The 15,658-nt window shown below is 41.0% G+C and overlaps 1 protein-coding gene and 1 long non-coding RNA gene across 2 annotated transcripts in view; one reads left to right on the forward strand and one right to left on the reverse strand.

The window, feature by feature from the left end:
• The first annotated feature begins 5,138 nt into the window (after nt 1–5,138).
• gabra6b (gamma-aminobutyric acid type A receptor subunit alpha6b) overlaps nt 5,139–15,658 on the forward strand; it is a 35,374-nt gene continuing 24,854 nt past the window's right edge. The window contains exons 1-7 of the mRNA XM_022206145.2: nt 5,139–5,668; nt 5,820–5,944; nt 6,365–6,432; nt 7,389–7,609; nt 9,108–9,190; nt 9,492–9,635; nt 10,093–10,245. Of these exons, the coding sequence (XP_022061837.1) occupies nt 5,580–5,668; nt 5,820–5,944; nt 6,365–6,432; nt 7,389–7,609; nt 9,108–9,190; nt 9,492–9,635; nt 10,093–10,245 (883 nt within the window). The 5' untranslated portion in view covers nt 5,139–5,579. The remainder of the gene's footprint in view (nt 5,669–5,819; nt 5,945–6,364; nt 6,433–7,388; nt 7,610–9,107; nt 9,191–9,491; nt 9,636–10,092; nt 10,246–15,658) is intronic.
• Nucleotides 11,827–12,778, reverse strand: LOC127530651 (uncharacterized). Its single transcript, XR_007937292.1, has 3 exons — nt 12,606–12,778; nt 12,055–12,228; nt 11,827–11,938 (listed from the first exon to the last, which is right to left on the reverse strand). It is a non-coding gene; the product is annotated as an uncharacterized LOC127530651 (long non-coding RNA).

Raw genomic sequence — 15,658 nt, forward strand, 5'->3', positions numbered from 1 at the left:
TCCTCTATTTTGCTGTGTTTTGAGAGCTGTGTTTCAGAAAAAGTGAAAAAGTAAATAAGCCTTTTCATCCCTTATTGAAAAAGAAACAGAATAAAATATAAATATTTACATACAAACCCATATAGGCACCATATATGCAATATTCACTTCATACAAATGCACATGTAACACATGTGCATTTGCACTACATGCCTTATCGATAAGAATAGACCGAATGTGATTATACCGAGTCCTAATCCTGAAGTACTTCATCATTGTTCATTTCAACTTCTGTTCTGCCTTCTTTGTATTTCACTGGGGGCTGTTGGCAGAGTTTAGTGTTGCTAAAGTTTTTCTGCATTTACAAAAAATAAAGTCTGCAGTTCACATGGTAGGTGTCAGAAAATAGAGCTTTTTAACAGTTAGAAACTAGACTTTTCTTAACAATATCTGTTACACAAATGCAACCTCACATAGAAGAGCACATATAACATCCATAGGGAAATAAATGTGTGTGTATGTATGCAGGATATATATATTGTGTCTCTACTCTATTTTTTATAGTTGCCAATTCTGTTAGCTGCCCTGTTTTTCCTACCATGTTCATGCATTTGAATCTAAGTAATGCATTTAAATATTAATGATAAATATGTGTCTACGCATGCAAACATATATACACGTATATATGTTTGCATGTACAACAGTTTATTGAACTGACTTTCTCTGCTATTTTACTACTTTCATTTCCTCTCTCCACAGCAGGCATTTGGCAGCTGTCCAGCACAGTTCATTGTGAAGCTTTTGGCTGTAGTCAGGCGAGAGGTCAACTGAGGCAGTGAGGACAACTGTTTTCTCCAAATCAACATTTTATCTTACTATGATATGGTTTGGTTTCCATGGAAACTGCAGTGGATTCTTTTTTTTTTTTTTTTTTTCTTTTTTCCAAACGCCAAATCCACTGGAGGTGGTGCAGCATATCATGTCTAAGGAGTGGATTTATAATAAGAATGGCAGTTTTTGTATACTGTTGTGAATGTGTGACCACGAGGACTGAGAGCGAGAGGGAGGAAAAAACAGATATGACCGGGCTGAGTCGCAAACTTTGCAAACAACTAAGTTCTATGTAGGTCTTATGCAATGACATGACTGATGTAGGAGCAAATACAAACTCTACCCTCCTCCCTTAATCACTGCGTATCACTAAGACAACTAACACATATCCTCTAACCAATTTTCAATGATTAATTTGATTTCTCATCCCTAATACCAGACATCTTAACCCCTACATAGCGTCCCTAAATTCAAATCTTCTCTCCAGATCTTTTCACCACCACACACTGAATGAAACTTAACTCACACCAACTCCAGTCTAAGTTAACCACAGATCTATGCTGTGAACTGTGCTCAAGTTACTTTTAGAAGCAGTGACCAGAAATTCCTCACCTTTCTCCTGACGCGAACACATTTAGTACTTAATAGTCTCGAAACGCACTCACATTCCACCACACATGCTGAGATTCTTCTACTGTAAGTGGTTACCATAGATACCACATGGTGAGGCTCATGAAGTACAGTGGGTCCATCTCACGTGGGAGAAATCATGTATTTATAGAAGCACTGTGGTGTGGCCAGAAATGAGTTTAGACAATGCACTTTTCAGAGCGATAACAAGCGATGAAGTGGGGTAGCACACGTAAGAGGGACTGTGAGGTTCGCTGTACAAGTGTGTCAGCACTGACTTTGGGTTGTCATTGTGTATGGCAGGATGGAACAAAAATAAGTTGGATTTCAGATCTGTCCGTGGCGCTGAATAACAGATGCATAGTAGAGCAATAAGAATATTCTAGTCTTGAGCAATAGCGTTCTGTTTTTCTTTCTTTCTTATCCATATTCTGTCTGTGGCGTTTCTGTTCTCGTCCTCCCAACATGCTTCTGTGTATATTGGTGTCAGTGTTTTTCCAAAGAACATTTTAAAATGCTAACACCAAGCGAGCAGCTTAGCAAAAGAATCCCACTCTGCTTCTGCCATCTGAGAGCTCCTCTTCCCTCAAAAGGTCAGCGAGTTTCGTGAAAAGTTTCTTTACAATATTCTGCTTAGCTCTGCACCGAGCTGCTGGAGAAAGCTGCTATATGTGTTATGGGGAATCAAATGCAGAGCGCATATCATGACATATTTAATTAAATCCTATTTTGTTGAATAATGAGCTAATTAACAAACTCCTACTGAAGGCTTTTTCCCCCCTTCATCTAAACACGTTGGATTTCGAAGTATGTCGCCTTATCTTCCCAAGGTAATTGTACTTCCTAAATTGACATAATTGAATTGCTACCCACCCTGGCATATGAGGTGTATTGTTCTCATGGAATGAGGCATACCTAATTGCAATCCATCATAATCACTGTGCCTTTTTCATCTCAATTCAGAACTTAAGTCTAATGAACAGTTCAGTGATTATATGTTGTGGAAATATTGTTCATTAGGTATAATGACCTCCCATTATTAGAAAATTGTTCACTTGACATGGGCTTTAAAACCTAATGACCAATTACAAAGTATGGAAAGATATGAACTGATCCGGACAGAGCTGAGATTGGAATTTTAGACCATGTTGGCTCTGGCAGGGTAATCAATAAGACTAGTGGAAGGTTGTTTTTTTTATACCAGAGCTGACTATTATCTGTATCGACTTTAAGCCTGTAGGATTAATATGCGTTTTATATAACCATCGACATTTACATGGCTCCTAATTTAGCCAGTCAAACCATCTGTTCCTCTGCTCCTTGCATCGCTGATGGTGGATGTTTGGCTGGGTGACTGACAGAGTACGCCTCTAGATGTAGCATCCAGGCAGGCAGTGATCCAGTCAGGGAGAGAGGCATTGCATTTTAATAGCCATACAGAAGTCAGTCAGTTAGTCATTCAGCCATTTAGACGATGCCTCTAACTAGTCAGCGGGCCATTCTCTCAATCAGCCATGTCAAACACTTAATCAAACAGCAACCTTGTGTGGAAAGTAACTCATATGACAAGAAAATGGATAAAGAACACATGTATCGAATCCTGATTTACCACATGGCAAGCATCTCTAATCTTAAACGGTATTATGTAGCATTTTTGTGCTAATCTTGCCTGAATTCTTGTAATGACTGACGTGGCTAAAAGGCAGATTATTAGTATCCATGTGGATGTGTCCATTACTATTTCAATCTACCAGCAACAGGGGTGGATTAAAGTGTAATGGCTCTTGTCTGTATCATGTGTGTGTGCGCGTGTATTCTATACATGTGTGCCTCTGCTTGCCTGCAACGTCAGAAGCCATTACAAAGCATGCAAAGCGCATTCACATGAGCAAGGAATAAGTTCACTTTTTGTCCTGGCTTGTCTTCAACCTTAGTCGGTGCCAACAAAATGAATCAGGTCAGAAGCCTTTCATGGTCAGCGTGCTGTGGTTGGTCAGATTAGTTGACCTCATGGTTGATAAGATCAAGAAGATCAAGGCATTACGGTCAGATGACATTGTCCACCACCAAGCCCCAGAGAGAAGCTGAATTTGCAACTACGAATGCGTCTAATGCAGTAATACCTCGGTGGATATTACCACCACCGCTGCTCTCTACTTTTCTTGCTGCTACTATTGTGTCTACCACTTGTAGAAATCCTGCTGCTTTTACCACGATGTTGTTGTTGTATAAATTAATGTTGGACCTGCCACTTCTACTCCTACAACTGCCACTACTGCTACGCTGTACTACAGTTCTTGGATGGTGGGTTGGAGACGATATGGAGAAAAATATCAGAAGATATTTGATCTTGAGTGTACCCAACTAAGTTACAGTCATATTGTATGCCCTGTTCAACACGCTATACCACCCAGCTCCTCTATAATGTTGTACTCTAGGAGGGTTTTCTGAAGAATTGCATATGTCTGTGTTTGTAGATCATGTGGAAGGACTGTCATGCATGCAAATTCAAAGTCTTTCTGAAACATACTAGTTTGACTGCGGCTAAATCTAGCACAGTTTTTAGAGGAATCGTTCCATTTATCAGACACACTGCACCAATATTATCAACTTTGGATGCACTTGGTCTGAAAGTGATTCCATTGTTGTTTGCATATGATTTAACTCATATTTTGAGATCATTATATAACTTGTGTTTTGAGTACAAAGAGACTATAGTTGAAGGATTATGTTGCGTAATCAGTCTTCACATTTTAATGCTGTCAGAAGAATATCCTATATTTTTTCTCCCCCATGTGAATTATTGATAGCATGACTATGATACCACTTATAATGAAAAAGTAATGCTGTGCTGAAAGGAAGTATTCTAGTTCAATTGATCACTGAAGACGTAACAGCACAGACACCCGCTGACATTGGTTAGACAGCACTGGATCTTTTTTGTGCTACAGGAATTCTTGTGGGTTTTTTTGGCTTTATTTTTTTCTTTTTCTTCTTCTTCCCCCCCTCAAGGTTCAACTTGTTTAGTGCAAGAGTTATAATTAGCATTTTTTCCACTGTAGTGGTAGTACAGTAGCTCTCCCTCCCACACACACTGTTTGCTTTAACTTCTATTTGCTCACCAACCTTTAGATTGAATGATCACCGAGCAGATCAGTAAATAAAAACACACACACACACACACACACACACACACACACACACACACACACACACACACACACACACACACACACACACACACACACACACACACACACACACACACACACAATGTGAAATATTCCACTTTTGGCCCAGGAGGTTTTGCTCTTTTTCCTCCTGTGCCACGAGTTGATGGCTATGTGCACTACTTGGTGATGCACTGAAAGCTCATCTTTACTGAGCACCAGTGTACATGATGCAATTTCTTGAATTGTGTGTTTTTTTTTGCAAACAGAAATAAACTCATGTCAGGTCTGTAGGAATGCTCTGACAGTTTGGTATTTCCCCCCTTGTTCTTGGTCTATGGAGTTTGAAGGTGCACTAAATGTACCTACCACCCACTCCACTCAACCACCCAACCACTATATGAATCATACTTTAACTCTAGTAGCAATTTTCTTTTTTTTTTTTTTTTTTTTGCATGGCCAAACCCTGTGATTTCAGGCGCGCACACACGCAGGCACCCTGGACTCAAAGGCTTGGATGCGGTAACAAAATATTATTTACAATTACACAGCCTTCAAAATAGCCCTGGTTACACTCTCCATTGATATAACAGAGCTGTATTTGTGCAAGCTCTCTTCTTTACTTCTCCCTCCTCTCTCTTTTTTTCTCTCTCCATCGCTCTTTTCTTAATCCAATCGGCACAGTAGCCGTCATTATTCCAATCAAACATTCTCCAAATAGTCCCTGTTGCACTTGAGACTGTGAAAAAAAATTGCTTTGTTCAGTTAATGTTGAAGTCCCCCTCGTCCCTCCTCTTCACTCTCTTAAAAACTCTTTAGGTTTTTCCAGCTGAGCGATTCAGGCTGAGGCGGGCGCAACCGCACTAGAGGGGGAAGTCAAGTCGTGCTGGACTGGCGCGATATCCTCGCACGGTTTACAACTAAAGGAAGATCTGACCCGCATTTAATCTTGCTTTAAAATGACGGACTATGCTGATTTTAAAAGTTGACCTGGGATTTCTAGTTGTCGGGTGTTTGCGAGGCATGGCTTTCCTTTTAACTTGCTTATTTCTGTCTTGGTGAGTATGGCAACTCTTTTCTCTGCATGCTCTCGGACTTTTACGCACGGCAGCCACAGACTGTGGATGGATGGGCATTATGGAAACTCTGTATTTTCAGCTGCTTTCTTCTCTGTTGCAATGAGCTTTCATTAGTGTTCATGTACTTTAGTTACAGTGCGAACAGTGTTTGGGGGAATCAGCACAGTGAGACCAGTATCTATTTGGACAACATCACGCGCATATTGGATAGATTACTGGATGGCTATGACAACAGGCTGCGACCTGGATTTGGAGGTATGCTAATGATCGTGTCATTTTGGATTTTTACATAATATTGCCACTTTCTTATTGGATTCATATTCTTGTTTCTAGAGGATAAAGTTTTACTGAAGTAGTTGTTTGTGCCCCGTTATCATTTAGTCTCTGTGCTGCAATAGTTAAGGCAGCTTCTTTTCTTTAACAATATGACAAAATTACCAACTAACAATTAAAAACTGAGTTTTAAAATGAACTTTGAATCATATATATACTGTTTTTCACTAGTTAATTAGATTTTTAGCTGCTATTTTATTTTGTAAATGAGCTATATGTTACATATTGCCTTATTTAAAAAAAAAAAACTTCTTTTAATACGAAGGTGTTAAAATGACAATTAAATGGTCTGATCCAAAGTTTTCTAGAGAATCAAAGCGACTACTTATCACTCTGCTGTAGGTCCAGTTACAGAGGTCAAAACAGACATCTTCGTCACAAGCTTTGGACCTGTTTCAGATGTCGAGATGGTATGTAATCCACTTTGGCTGCTGAAATACTGATGCAGGATACAAGCGGATTCACTGGCTGTCATTCGCATGATTTTGTTTTATTACTTGTTACCAAAGTAAATGTATGGAAACGAGACAAACTGTACAGTTTTCACAGCAACTCTGTGCATACAGCCTCAACTCATGGCTCTCCCAGCCTTCATTATGCCAGCATTTGGGCAGGATGTCATTAGTGCAGCTTAGGATTTTAATCTGGTTGACAATCCCCCCGCCAGAGAGGGAGAGAGCGATGTGGCTGATGTTGGGATGGGATAGGCTGGCTACTCTGCCATGGGATAGGCTGAATGATGTATGTCTGTTGTACTCCACACTGTTTGGCTGTAGGCTTTAGATAGTGTTTCACAGCCTCTAGAGCCTACTTGAACTGCCATGTGATATGCTTGTGGCAGCTCTGTCGAAAGGCATGCAAACAGCTCTTTATGGAGGCAAGGTCACCCATTTGATCCAAAGCAGGATGGATTTGTATCGTAGACTTTGTGCTGACTCTACACATGAAATAATGTAGAACAATTTACAGTGTTTATCATAAATAAATAAATTACCCTAGTTTTCAAACCTGGCAGTCTGTAAAAATATAATAACAGATAAGGCACATAAAGAAAACAATATATTATGTTTTGGGGCTATTTATAGACAATCTAACTTTTTTATTTTGTTAGTACTGGCAGCAGTAGTAGAAAGATCCAGAAAGAGAAAGAAAGAAAAAAAAAAAAACCACCTCATCACATTGCCAATACTCTAGCCAGCAGATTCCTTCGAAACCATGGCTCACAAACCCATCTGCCATTCTCTCTGGGGGTAGTAGATAAAAACGGCAGGAGATAGTAGATGCTGGAGCAGAAGCAGCACCAGCAGTAGGACTGGTGACAGTAGTAGTAAATAAATCCTTAACCCACACTCTAACCCCCCTCCAGGAATACACCATGGACGTGTTCTTTCGTCAGACATGGATTGACGAAAGGCTAAAATTCGAGGGCCCCATTGAGATCCTGCGGCTCAACAACCTGATGGTCAGCAAGATCTGGACACCAGACACCTTTTTCCGGAATGGCAAGAGGTCGATCTCTCACAACATGACCACCCCCAACAAGCTGTTCCGCATCATGCAGAACGGAACTATCCTCTACACCATGAGGTAACAGTGCTGGACAGTGAGATTCAAGCCTAGCCAAGACCGGAATAGAGCACAGACCTGGAAGGCAAATCAAATAAACAGGCATCCAAGAATATGCACAGACATGAAAAGAAATAAAGGGTGCCATTCCAAAAAAAAAAGATATGTGCCATCTGATACTGAAAACAGGCCTTGAAAGCAATTCAAACAAACATGACTCCAGCTTTGTTCCAAAAGGAGATATATATTGAATGAAGAAAAGCCCCTGAGTCAGTGATGGCACACAGACAGATTTTCAAAAGATTATCTAAGTGGATCAACTTTACTTGTAAAGACCGAGATTGAGTTGTTTAATCAATTTAAACAACTATATTATGGTACAAAGTCATAACTTATCTGAAGAAGCAGGTTCAGGCAGGAACTGGCAGCAGACAAGATGGCGGACATCAACCAATAAGGTCATGTGACCTCTTGTGAGGATGTTTTATGAGTCTGAGGCTTTAGTGATTCCAGTGAGACGATGTTTAGTAGTGAAATATGAGCTGTTTGCAGGAGATCACAGATAAAAGGACTAAGGCACTAGAATTCTGAATGAAAAACAAGGAGATTCCCGGAATGTTGTTAAATGAGAACTGAAGAAACCCTTTGTTTAGCTGTTTGGCATAAAATTGGTGGAAAACTGCAGTTCATAATGGGATATAGCTGTTTAGAAACAAGCATCACAGCAAATGTAGCATGGTAATTAGAGTGCTGCGCATAAGACTGTATTGGCAATGCTAGTGTTAAACTAAAATTATTCGTACCTAAACTTTCGTGAGACACTTTGGCTGACAGGGAAAAAATGTTTTGCATGAGCGTTAAATCATTAAATCATTTGTGATAAATTACCCTCTTCCTTCTTTGTGCCTGAGAAGTTTCCTCAAAGTTCTGACCTACTTAGTAGCAGCGAACGCTTGTATTCACTTTCAGTCTGGTAAACAGGACTACTTTGGGTTATCGCATTAACAATAAATCAAAGTAATACATCTACACCAATCAAAAGAATCCAGAAGACTGAGATTTAACTTAGATTTAAATAACTGCAAATTTATGTGAGTCTGAATAGGAAATACCTCAAATGAATCTGCTCTGCATCTGTAGATTTATGAGGAGACTGGCAGTCAGACGTGCATGATGAGCTCCATTCTAATGAAAGAAAAGTGGAGCATTTCACAAAAACAACAAGGTTAAGGGGAAAAAAAATCACTGTCAGATCAAATATTGGTGATTCATAAATAGGACGACAATAACAGCTTGAATAAAGTTAATTTCAAAAAGGTTTTGGTGTGAAAAACAAACAGCAGGTTCTACTTCAGCTATCAAAGCCTGTTTCCAATGCGATATCTTGTATATATGTACGTATATGGAGATTTTTTTAAGCTGATTGGATCCAGCTTTAAACTGCAGATATTACTTTGCTGGTATCAGTGGATCAAATCAAAATAAAACAACTCCTTTCAACTCTTCTCTACTCTGACAGATTAACTATAAATGCAGAATGCCCCATGCGTCTGATGAACTTCCCGATGGACGGCCACGCCTGCCCACTCAAGTTTGGGAGTTGTGAGTTTGTTTTTTGATAAGCCTCGCTGGTCTGACAGATGGTGTCACTCTCCAATGATCACTCTGTCAGCGAATAACTGACTGTCTGACAAGATGTCTTCAATCGTTTCAATTTGAAATGTCATATACAATACATTTGGGAACCCAAAATAAATACATGCTCCTAGTTAACTGCGTTATTTGTGCGTACTCTCATGAATTTTTCTGGCTTTTATTTTTAGGGATGCAAACTGTAAAAAGTTTTAAAAGTGAGAAACAAGGAAGTATGAGAAATATGTGTCTCTTTATCCTTCGTGTTTAGATGCCTACCCCATCAGTGAGATTGTGTACACGTGGAAGAAAGGTCCTTTATCTTCTGTGGAGGTGCCGCAGGAATCATCCAGTTTGTTGCAGTACGACCTCATTGGTCAGACAGTATCGAGCGAGATGCTTAAATCCAATACAGGTGAGCAGAGATTTCTTCAAATATACTCAGACCTTTAATGAATCCAGTCCGGTGTTCATTTTGTGTTAAGATTAGAAGAATGGCGGTCCAGTGTTTCACAGCTTTGAGGTGATGTGTGACATGTTTTAATGAGGTTTTCCTGGTACAATAAACGAAAGCTTTTTTTCTAAGTCATGGTACCTTTAAAATGATATAGTTAAGTTGTGCATGCAAGTAAAATAAGTATATCCTGTATTTATCACTAAGATATCTTCTAGAAAAAATGAGTATAGTTCCATGATCCAATACAACAACCTTGTGCCTATGAATGTCTCCCCACCAGCAAATGTTTTTGGTGTTTTTCTGTACCTGCCCATTGAAAACAGATGCAAATTAGCAGCTAGCTTACTCTGGTGCAATTTCCTTTAATTGTGAAATGCCCCTGCAAAATTAAACTAACTAAACTTTACTTTTGCAGGAGAATACGTCATCATGACCGTCCACTTCCACCTCCAAAGGAAAATGGGCTTCTTTTTAATCCAGACTTATATTCCTTGTATTATGACGGTCATCCTGGCACAAGTCTCTTTTTGGATTAACAAGGAGTCGGTTCCAGCTCGGACTGTGTTTGGTAAGATTTCTTTCATTCCACTTTGCTTATATACTGGATAAATTGCAACCTAACTTTCAAGCGATGTAGACTGATTCAAACGGAAGAATGCTTCACAATACTATCCTATATTTTGCTTTTCCTTCAACATCATTCTTGTTTAATCTGCTAAAAATTGTGAGAAAATGGTCTCACAGGTCATTGAGGTTTTTTTCTGTAATTTTGTATGATTGCAATTTGAAGATGATTATAAAATGAGGAAATCATGGCAAATCACTGAAACCAAGCAGTCAAAAGCTGTGGCCTGGTACGCATCATCCATTATGGTGTGATGTCTTTTACTTTCTGTTTCTGCAACAAGTTCTCACAAAATTTCCATCTTTCAAACATCCACTTTAATTTCTTTAAGTATCTGAAACCCCGATGAAAATTGTCTGTATTTATTGACTCGCCACCCACGGCTTGACCCCAGTGCGAGTCTAACTCTGCAAAAACTTCCAGCAAGCATACTTCTCTCCGTTTGCTACACTGATTTTAAACGGCACAGAGTGGTCTTTAAAATACAACCTCCTGCATGGGAACAAAGACAGACACAGTCATCACAGTCTGTTTTAACCTTTCTTCATTATCTCTATTCCTCCTCCACTGTGGTTGAGCTGAATTAATTGGGAATAAATGTCCTTTTTGAAATTGGTCATGCAAGGGCTGAGAGGGGGAGGATGTTTACTTGGCCCTCATCCGAGCACTCACAGGTTCCGCTTGCTCACATTACATTACGCTACAGTTGCCACCAAGCTCTAGCCTCAGGAACAGAGAGGGTGAGAGACACTGAACAAAGACGGAGATAGACAGAGAGGAATGACAGAGACAAAGAGACTTAGTAGAGAGAGAGGAGGGGAAAAATGGGGGAAAATGTGTGAAAGTGCATAGACGCTGCTATTATTTTAATTTAATTTCCCCCATCGTGCTAAAATTCAACAAGCTGCAGCTGAGCGAAGTGAAACTGTGGCCCCCATAATTATGTTTCTGTTGTGTTTTTGGAAGTGAGTCAGTGCTCTGACAAGCCTTTTCTTCAGAGAATAAGTCCCAACCATGAGAGGTAGCGTGGAAGTTGAGGCCCCCATGCAGGAGCAACATCTGTGGAAACTCACTAACCTTGCTCATCCTGCTACTTTCACTTCACTCAATATTGGAAATATTGTGGGCAAAAGAAAGCACATTCTCTAGGTATTTTGAAAGAAATTATCTACAAAAATAATCCAATTACACATTTTTTTCAAAATGCGCAACAGTGCCTTGCATGTGAGCTCCTAAAGTTTCCAGGGTTGCACAGCACATTGCAGTTTTCTTGCAGACTGCGTGATCTCGTCTCCCAGGATTTCTCTATACTTCACTGCATTCATTCTGCCCTCTACCTTTCCAAGCCTTCCAAGGCCTGCTGCTGAGAAACATCCCCACATCATGATGCTGCCATCACCATGCCTCACATCATGATGCTGCCACCACCATGCCTCACATCATGATGCTGCCACCACCATGCCTCACATCATGATGCTGCCACCACCATGCTTCACATCATGATGCTGCCACCACCGTGCTTCACATCATGATGCTGCCATCACCGTGCTTCACATCATGATGCTGCCACCACCGTGCCTCACATCATGATGCTGCCACCACCGTGCTTCACATCATGATGCTGCCACCACCGTGCCTCACATCATGATGCTGCCATCACCATGCCTCACATCATGATGCTGCCACCACCGTGCCTCACATCATGATGCTGCCACCACCATGCCTCACATCATGATGCTGCCACCACCGTACTTCACATCATGATGCTGCCACCACCGTGCTTCACATCATGATGCTGCCACCACCGTGCCTCACATCATGATGCTGCCACCACCGTGCTTCACATCATGATGCTGCCACCACCGTGCTTCACATCATGATGCTGCCACCACCGTGCTTCACATCATGATGCTGCCACCACCATGCCTCACATCATGATGCTGCCACCACCATGCTTCACATCATGATGCTGCCATCACCATGCTTCACATCATGATGCTGCCATCACCATGCTTCACATCATGATGCTGCCACCACCATGCCTCACATCATGATGCTGCCACCACCATGCTTCACATCATGATGCTGCCATCACCATGCCTCACATCATGATGCTGCCACCACCATGCCTCACATCATGATGCTGCCACCACCATGCTTCACATCATGATGCTGCCATCACCATGCTTCACATCATGATGCTGCCATCACCGTGCCTCACATCATGATGCTGCCACCACCGTGCCTCACATCATGATGCTGCCACCACCATGCCTCACATCATGATGCTGCCACCACCGTACTTCACATCATGATGCTGCCATCACCGTGCCTCACATCATGATGCTGCCACCACCGTGCTTCACATCATGATGCTGCCACCACCGTGCCTCACATCATGATGCTGCCACCACCGTGCTTCACATCATGATGCTGCCACCACCGTGCTTCACATCATGATGCTGCCACCACCGTGCTTCACATCATGATGCTGCCACCACCATGCCTCACATCATGATGCTGCCACCACCATGCTTCACATCATGATGCTGCCATCACCATGCTTCACATCATGATGCTGCCATCACCATGCTTCACATCATGATGCTGCCACCACCATGCCTCACATCATGATGCTGCCACCACCGTGCCTCACATCATGATGCTGCCACCACCATGCTTCACATCATGATGCTGCCACCACCGTGCTTCACATCATGATGCTGCCATCACCATGCCTCACATCATGATGCTGCCACCACCATGCTCCACATCATGATGCTGCCACCACCGTGCCTCACATCATGATGCTGCCACCACCATGCCTCACATCATGATGCTGCCATCACCATGCCTCACATCATGATGCTGCCACCACCATGCTTCACATCATGATGCTGCCATCACCATGCCTCACATCATGATGCTGCCACCACCATGCTTCACATCATGATGCTGCCACCACCGTGCTTCACATCATGATGCTGCTACCACCATGCTTCACAGTGGGGATGACGTGTTTGCCATGATGTACAGTCTTTGGTCCTAACATAGCGTCTAGTCTGACGCACAAAAAAAGCTAAATTCTGGCTTCATCAGGCCTTTCAAAACCTTCTTCCAGTTACCTTTAGAGTTTCCCATCAAGATTTATTACGAGATTTTTTTCAAGCAAGCAGCTAAAACGTCATTGCCTGAGTAAGTTGTGTCAGTTAATATTGGTAGGAAGAGTAGAGAAGAGAGAAAAGGGAGAAGAAGAGGAAGATGATAAATTAGTTCATGGATGCTCTCCACCCTGACAGTACATCAAGCCATAGCATGTTGTGTGCTGGATTGTCAACAACCTCTCTAAGAGCTGAAAGTCCCTTGAGCACAAGTCTTGCTGACTTAATTGAGTGTGGCCTAATTTGTACCTTGCCTTTTTTCCATAAAAGCACATGAATGCCCCAAGCACTTCATTTCTATCCTGTCTTTATACTTCATCCCCCTCCCTCCTACACTGGTTTCTTTCTTTCTTTTTTCCTGCCTCGCCTCCCTCCTACCCTGACAGGCTTTCTTCCCGTGTTCCTCCTCCCCTTTGCAATCATTTAGCTTGAGATTGAGACAGTTGGCGTTGGTAGACTGTCGGAGGAGGTTGTATTTGAGAGTTGTTAGCTTTCGCCGCTGCAGTGCTGTGCGGAAGACACTTTCTGAGACATTATTGGGTGCATTAAATCCCCCATAAGTTTCCTACACTGCTAATGAAATGTGCACAACTACAGCGCACATTCAGTAAAAGCATGGACGGCAGTGTTCAATGGCCCCGTTTCCCTGCTTGCTTTAGCTTGATGAAAGTGAATTAGATATGTACTCTGTTAATGGACCATTAAAAGAGATGTTCATTGTCAGCATCTTTATCTGACTTAAAAAGGTTGGAATCTGGGCAAGACAGAGAAAACCCTTTTCTATCATTTGAGAGGCTTATTTCTAGATGCAATATTACAGTTTATATTTATGCACTTATTTTTAGTGGATATATTATACAAGTTGGGCATCAAAAGTGTCTCAAAAATACACCTCCTGTGATGCATTTGTGTGGTCTAAACATTTTCCAAACTAGATCTAAGAGAATCTATGAATGGCCTGAAATTTATGCAGTGGTTTTGTAAGTTTGAAGTAGGAATCTATAGGAATATGAAGAGTTTAAAGGAACTTTTAAATGATGTGCAGCCACCAGCCCATTTATGCATCCATTCACGTTTCATCTCCATCCTTCCACACATCTATTCTCCCCTCTGTTTATCCTTCTGTCATCTCGCTCATGGCTCCCATTATGAGATTGCCATTAACAGAAAAACAAATATGAGCAAACATTTAGTGGCTTGTGTCTGGTCATCAGACTGGATAGTTTTCTCCAGAATGTTAACAGATATTTGGTCTCTTTTACTAGTGTGCCACTGTAGGGGCATGGGTTAGTCTGCTTATGGACAGATTAGCATTCCCTCAAGTGACTTTTTGGCAAACCGTACTGAGCTGAAATGCCACATGGACTGATATTCTAGTTATATGCCATGAAACAGAGCTGCTGCCACGCATTACGGGTGTTCTGTAGGAAAATCAACTGTGTATACAGTACAAATATGGGTATATTTAATTATTTTGTGACATGAAACTACATTTAGTAATTACCATGTTATAGTTGTCTGTGCATAATGTTTCACAAAAAGCACAATGTCTTTTTTCTATTGGAAATTATACATTTTTTAGACAAGAAACAAGAACCTTTATTTGGACTTTCTCTCATGCCATCATAATTAAGACTTCAATTTCATTTTCAGTTTTTGTTGTGTGTTCAATCATTATTCAATATTTTCTGCAAATATTAATGTGCTTGCTTAATTTTGGTAGTAATCTCATTGCAACAGTGTTTCACTGACAGACTAAACGTGAAAACTCAAACATAACCCGTCCTAGAAGAGATGTGATTGGCAACAACAGTAAGCAAAATTTTTGGATCCAGATATTGTGTGCCTTTTTCTTCAGAGAATCTAATTTTGTCCTCAGTAAACTGGTAAATAAATCATTATTTTGCTAAAAAAAAAAAAAAGGAATAAATTAGATCACTTTATTCCTCAGACATGCATATCCATGGTCACTGTAGTACATACTAAGACCTGACTAACTTTGTGTCATCGATGCAGCATCACAGTCTATAAATTCTGAAGATACTGGAAGTGCTTTGACCGCAAACAAAATTCACAGAAATGCCTTTGTTTTAATTTGTTTCCTAAGTTACACGGTGGTTAAACATTGCATTTGGTTGTGTGTGGGTTTTTGTGTGTCCAAATCACAGCTGATTGCAGTGGTCTCCTATAATCAA

Source organism: Acanthochromis polyacanthus, chromosome 17, assembly GCF_021347895.1.
Source record: "Acanthochromis polyacanthus isolate Apoly-LR-REF ecotype Palm Island chromosome 17, KAUST_Apoly_ChrSc, whole genome shotgun sequence".
NCBI lineage: Eukaryota > Metazoa > Chordata > Actinopteri > Pomacentridae > Acanthochromis > Acanthochromis polyacanthus.